Source organism: Formica exsecta, unplaced genomic scaffold (assembly GCF_003651465.1).
Source record: "Formica exsecta isolate Colony F162 unplaced genomic scaffold, ASM365146v1 scaffold115, whole genome shotgun sequence".
NCBI classification, from domain to species: Eukaryota; Metazoa; Arthropoda; class Insecta; order Hymenoptera; family Formicidae; genus Formica; species Formica exsecta.
This window is the reverse complement of record NW_021848490.1, coordinates 2,936,246-2,942,540: the sequence shown is the minus strand read 5'-3', so window position 1 is coordinate 2,942,540 and position 6,295 is coordinate 2,936,246. Positions and strand designations below refer to the sequence as shown.

At 27.0% G+C, this 6,295-nt stretch overlaps 2 protein-coding genes across 3 annotated transcripts; one reads left to right on the top strand and one right to left on the bottom strand.

The window, feature by feature from the left end:
- Positions 1–1,712: 1,712 nt before the first annotated feature.
- On the bottom strand, positions 1,713–2,794 carry LOC115237645. Its single transcript, XM_029810821.1, has 4 exons — positions 2,584–2,794; positions 2,307–2,443; positions 1,967–2,218; positions 1,713–1,838 (listed from the first exon to the last, which is right to left on the bottom strand). The coding sequence occupies exons 1-4, from the start codon at positions 2,756–2,758 to the stop codon at positions 1,713–1,715; spliced, it is 690 nt and encodes a 229-aa protein (XP_029666681.1). The 5' UTR covers positions 2,759–2,794.
- A 214-nt stretch (positions 2,795–3,008) lies between these two features.
- Positions 3,009–5,285, top strand: LOC115238036. Of its 2 annotated transcripts, XM_029811544.1 has the most exons (7): positions 3,009–3,220; positions 3,361–3,497; positions 3,586–3,878; positions 3,974–4,227; positions 4,485–4,830; positions 4,938–5,068; positions 5,170–5,284. In XM_029811544.1, the coding sequence occupies exons 1-5, from the start codon at positions 3,046–3,048 to the stop codon at positions 4,610–4,612; spliced, it is 987 nt and encodes a 328-aa protein (XP_029667404.1). In that variant the 5' UTR covers positions 3,009–3,045; the 3' UTR covers positions 4,613–4,830; positions 4,938–5,068; positions 5,170–5,284. The 2 variants fall into 2 exon arrangements, with proteins under 2 accessions (XP_029667404.1, XP_029667407.1); XM_029811547.1 differs by lacking the exon at positions 4,938–5,068 and having other exon boundaries at positions 5,170–5,285.
- Positions 5,286–6,295: the final 1,010 nt, after the last annotated feature.

Sequence of the window (6,295 nt, the reverse complement as noted above, 5' to 3'; positions counted from 1 at the left end):
ATATGGGCAAAAAAGAAAGAGGAAGAGAGAGAGAGAGAGAGAAAGAGAGAGAATAGGAATGAGTAAGCGAGGGAATGACTGTAAAACGATATATCGATTAATAATTATTCACATCAGTCACTAGACATTAGTGAGCATAAAGTATTGTTACGGAGAAAGATATAACTATTTCCTTTTTTTTTTTACTTTTGGCACTTGTACAGACACTTGCTCAGTTACACTCATATTTTCTTTCTCTCTTTGCCCATTCTTCTCTGTCCATCTCTTTCTTATCCGAGCATACTATATGTGTGTTATATATTATCTACATGTGTGTATATGTTTGTGTATATGTACACTGAGAAAAAAAATGTGTTGACATGACTAAACGCGTTTAGTTCGTTATCATTTTTTTAGTTGAAATATTTAAATATTTAAGTCAAATATACGTCAGTATTATTAACTGATTCATATAACTTGAGAGAACAATATGATTTTGTTGACACATTCAATTTAGTGAATTATATACCTTATTGTCTTAACCAATTTACTATTAATTCAAATAAGCGATAATGCAGAAGAAAATAAATAATAAAATTAATGAATTGGATTAATTCAATATTATTTATATTTATTTAAAATGATTATCTGTATTGGGTGAAATAATCATTGTCATAAGCGAATGAAATATTTAGCTACTCTAAGCAACAATTAATTGTATATAAGCATAAATTATGTTATGTAGAAAATTAATTTAGTCGTTTTAATGAACATTTTGCTGCATGAACAAAATATTTAGTTAATATATCTAATTAAATAAAATATATTTATTGTCAATTCCACTATACCATAGTCTTCGCGGAAATATATGATTTATTATGTTAACCAAATAATATAATTGAACAGATTTAACGGAATATATTTATGTGATTATATATATACATATATAAATAATGATATAATAGAATTAATAATAAATATATTTTATTTAATCAGGTTTATTAACTAAATATTTTGTTCATGCAGCAAAATGTTCATTAAAACGACTAAATTAATTTTCCACATAACATAATTTATGCTTATATACAATTAATTGTTTTTTAGAATAGCTAAATATTTTATTCGCTTATAACAATGATTATTTTATATCTTATTCAAATATATAATTGAAATAAAATAATATTTATGTATTATTCATCAAAGAATGGAAGAAACTAATATACAATAGTATTATACAATTTTAGTATTATACAATAATATCTTATTCAAATATATAATTGAAATAAAATAATATTTATGTATTATTCATCAAAGAATGGAAGAAACTAATATACAGTATTATACAATTTCGTATTCAAAAAGCGGAATTTCTATTCCAGAAGATCAGATCATTCTGATAATGACATGAAATGTATATATAATGTTTTTAATCAATGAGAAAGTATCAAGTATTAAGTAGACTACGATCAATAATTGTAAGATCCGCTTTCGTTTTGGTACGCTACTAATTCCAGTGTATGCTAAAAAATTCAATGCATAAAAAAATATAAAAAGAGAAAAAATAATATAATAAGTAAAATATGAACTATATATAAACTTGTAGTCTCAAAGCCATAATATAAATATAACTGACACTTTTGTCTGCCTTTAATCTATAACATTATTCAATTTAATAATATTATTGTCTCTCTGCTTGTCTCCTTGACAAAGATACCAAATTAGTCAGGCTATTACTACTGCTGTGCGTATTGTGCGTGTTGTAACGTGTTTCGTGCATGTCCATATTTCTCGATCATTCTTCGCGTGTATTCCTCGCGTGTGTTATTACGTATGTTCACATTTCTGAACGTTTCGTCATTCTGCAAATTAAATATTGTGTTGTGATGGATAATTATTCGAAGGAAATGTTAAAATCTTGGGATTTAGACATTCTCATCAAACATTTCGAAGGTAAGTAATGTTTAATAACAGATAAAATGAGATCTACAATAGTACTTCGGCATTTTCTGCTTAATGTTTTACGCCTTTCATATGATTTTAAAATAGCACGACCTTGTGCAGTCAACTTTAAAATATTTTTAACAGATGGTCGCTGCAATTTTCTAAATACTGATGATCCAATGGAACAATTTTTTTTATTAACTAAATTTTCTTTATTGTCTCCTTCATTATTGATCTCTTCATCAGATGAAGTATATATACTATGCGTAGTATTTAAATTAGTATCCTCATTTTGTTTCTATAACATTTTATACCAAATATATATGATTAGATTTTATACATCATTAAATATTGATTAAAAAATTTACAATTAAATGTATACCTACATTTGTTACATCTTCAACTTTATTAAAATGTTCTTGCCATTTTTTACTAAATTTAATTCTAAGGCCAATTTGCGGAATTAATTCTTTAATTAAATCTGATGTCAAATTTGCTATGGAATCTTTATCAATGCAATTTTCTGTAAGTAAATGCATGTACATATTCAACTTCTATAAGAGTGAATCTGTAAAAGTTGCTTATAAAAGTAACAACTTTGAATTTATTTTAATACGGATTATACATTTCTAAATTGTAATTATTAAACAAGATATTACTTACCTTCGAAATGTTTGATGAGAATGTCTAAATCCCAAGATTTTAACAATTCCTTCGAATAATTATCCATCACAACACAATATTTAATATGCAGAATGACGAAACGTTCAGAAATGTGAACATACGTAATAACACACGCGAGGAATACACGCGAAGAATGATCGAGAAATATGGACATGCACGAAACACGTTACAACACGCACAATACGCACAGCACATACGATAAATAGAATCATTGGATTCGGCGCATGGCGCTTCTCTGCGCGCGTTCCACTTAACGACCGCAACGCTCACGGTATCATTTTATCCTTGTTGTTCACCGAAAGTTAAACAAAGACAGATGATGCTTGCGAGCGTTGCGGTCGTTAAGTGGAACGCGCCCAGAGAAGCGCCATGCGCCGAATCCAATGATTCTATTTATCGTATGTGCTGTGCGTATTGTGCGTGTTGTAACGTGTTTCGTGCATGTCCATATTTCTCGATCATTCTTCGCGTGTATTCCTCGCGTGTGTTATTACGTATGTTCACATTTCTGAACGTTTCGTCATTCTGCATATTAAATATTGTGTTGTGATGGATAATTATTCGAAGGAATTGTTAAAATCTTGGGATTTAGACATTCTCATCAAACATTTCGAAGGTAAGTAATATCTTGTTTAATAATTACAATTTAGAAATGTATAATCCGTATTAAAATAAATTCAAAGTTGTTACTTTTATAAGCAACTTTTACAGATTCACTCTTACAGAAGTTGAATATGTACATGCATTTACTTACAGAAAATTGCATTGATAAAGATTCCATAGCAAATTTGACATCAGATTTAATTAAAGAATTAATTCCGCAAATTAGCCTTAGAATTAAATTTAGTAAAAAATGGCAAGAACATTTTAATAAAGTTGAAGATGTAACAAATGTAGGTATACATTTAATTGTAAATTTTTTAATCAATGTTTAATGATGTATAGAATCTAATCATATATATTTGGTATAAAATGTTATAGAAACAAAATGAGGATACTAATTTAAATACTACGCATAGTATATATACTTCATCTGATGAAGAGATCAATAATGAAGGAGATAATAAAGAAAATTTTGTTAATAAAAAAAATTGTTCCATTGGATCTTCAGTATTTAGAAAATTGCAGCGACCATCTGTTAAAAATATTTTAAAGTTGACTGCACAAGGTCGTGCTATTTTAAAATCATATGAAAGGCGTAAAACATTAAGCAGAAAATGCCGAAGTACTATTGTAGATCTCATTTTATCTGAAATTTTAAATAAAATTCATGGGTACATTTTTCTTTATAGAAATAATACATTATAACAAATGCTTTGAAAATGTACTATTTATATATTAATATATATAAAAATCTTTATTTTTTTAGGCCACTGAAAAATGAAGATTTTGATTCGTTATCTAAGGAGATTGAAGAACTGTTTCCAACGGAAACATGTAGCACTTACTACGTTCCACCTATAGCTAAAAAGTATTCAAGAAATAATAAATCAATAACATCTCGTGATAAACTTGTTGACAAATATAGAAATAAAATACGGGACTATAGGAAACTAACAGGATATAGTTTAACAGAATGTAGTTCCACATCAACTTCAACACCATATAACAGTGAATTAGAAGGTATCTGAAATGTTTTTCATATATTAAATTATTCCAATATTTATTCATATTTATATTTATATTATATTATATTATATTATATTAATTTACCATATATTATATTAACATATTTTCTCTTTCTCTCTCACATGCATGCACGCGCGCGCGCGCACACACACACTTACATACACATACAATTAATTGTTTTACAAAAAATTTTTTTTTTAAAGATTATTTTAAGATAATCAAAAAAAAATTTGCTTTATTTATTTGTGCAGATGACTCTACAATTCGTGAAAGCATATTATGGCTTCAGAATAATTTGTCACCATGGCAATTAGTTGAAAATCATTGGAAAGCAACTTTAGCATATAGACGGGAATCAAATTCAAACGTCTCAAAATAAAAACATAGCTAAAATTTTCTCTCAGTGGCCAGTTTTAAAGCATCCTACAGCATATACTTTGATCGATAAAGATTTTACATTTCTTAATTTAACATCAGAGGATTGTATAAATAATTGGTTTCAGTTTTTTTCTAAGATTCAAGAAGTTTGTCCTTTTAAAGATGATAAAGTAATAAATGAGTTACGTTCTGTGATTGAAATAGATAATGTAAAAGATGGTAAGTTTACAAAAAAATAATAGCTTATATGTATGTTTATATGTGTGCGTTTTTGTATTTGTGTGTGTATATAATCATTAAATTATCAAATTTTAATTTTTATATAGATGCTAAAGTTATAGTACAAATTCTATTATTGCCTCATCTGATACCTCCCAAAGGAAGAATTCGCTTAAAACAAGAACATTACAAATCATCTATAAGTGAATGTAAAAACAGCATTGTATTACATGCAAAGGTATTAAATGTTACATATTTATATATTATTTTAATTTATATTAATAATAATTTATATATTAATATAAAATAAATATAGAAAAAATTATTAATCAATTTTAGATACCTGGAGATATAAGTCGCATTCAAGATGATAAAGTAAAAAAAGCACAACGTCTAGGATTGACAATACAGCCATACATAATAGTTGTTGGTGTTACTCTCGCAGAAATTAATGGATTCTATGCATTTATAAGGTATATTATATCAAGTTACAACGGCACTAGCGGCAGTTGATCTATGTTTTAAAATCTTCCATGTATTTGATAATGCACTATCTGAAGATATTAATGAAAATTATTTTCCTGTATCGTGGTTAAATATTAATGGAATCATATATAAACCTGGTATGATCGTAGAAATAGACACAGATGGTATATTTCATTTGTTTGGTCTCATTCGATATATTATAATAAATAATGATCAATATGTTTATTATGTTTATCAAAATGTAGAAACACTAAGATTTTCGCAACATATACATGCATTTGAAGTTGCACAAACAGAAATATGGAGTTGCATTGCTCATGCAAAATTAATTTTTTTGGTTCCTAATAATATACATGTTATGGCAGATGGAAACTCTTAAGTTTCTTGTACGTAATTTTTATATTTTTGTTTGATATAAAAATGATTAAAATAATATTAAAATATGAAATTTTTTAGTCTTAAACATATACTATTGTAAAGGATTTTATTTTATGTATGTATATACAAGGTATCTCGGAATTCGAGAATAATAAGATTGCAGTATGGAAGTTTGTGAAAAATTGAATAATAAAAGTGCGTGCTATTCTTTATTCCAAGTAATAATTTTTGAAATATAAAGATTTAAAGTTGGCCAAGCTATATTTAGAAATTCGCCTGTTTATGAGCCGCATGTGCGCTAGTATTAGTGACACACGTATGATTCACGAACAGGCAATCGTCTAAAACGTAGCCTGTGATTGATCACTTTAAGTTCTTATGTCTCAAAACTATTGTTTGGAATACAAAGTCGCAAATATTTTATTTTTCATATACTTGGCGTCGCGACGCTACCGCGTCGCTTGATTATTTAATTTTTTACAAACTTTTATGCTGCAATCTTATCATTCTCGAATTTTGGGACACCCTGTATATATATATAACTTTATTATTACAAGATTATTATTATGATATTATTTGATATAGATTAGTTGATTAGAAT

Bases quoted from the DNA above. Each gene is read 5' to 3' on its own strand.
- LOC115238036 (XM_029811547.1), top strand. From the start codon at position 3,046: ATGTCCATATTTCTCGATCATTCTTCGCGTGTATTCCTCGCGTGTGTT. The intron at 3,879-3,973 runs GTACATTTTTCT...TTATTTTTTTAG, and splicing joins ATTTTAAATAAAATTCATGG to GCCACTGAAAAATGAAGATT. The intron at 4,228-4,484 runs GTATCTGAAATG...TTATTTGTGCAG, and splicing joins ATATAACAGTGAATTAGAAG to ATGACTCTACAATTCGTGAA.
- LOC115237645 (XM_029810821.1), bottom strand. From the start codon at position 2,758: ATGTCCATATTTCTCGATCATTCTTCGCGTGTATTCCTCGCGTGTGTT. The intron at 2,219-2,306 runs GTAGGTATACAT...AAAATGTTATAG, and splicing joins AAGTTGAAGATGTAACAAAT to AAACAAAATGAGGATACTAA. The intron at 1,839-1,966 runs GTAGATCTCATT...TTTAATTTGCAG, and splicing joins GAAAATGCCGAAGTACTATT to AATGACGAAACGTTCAGAAA.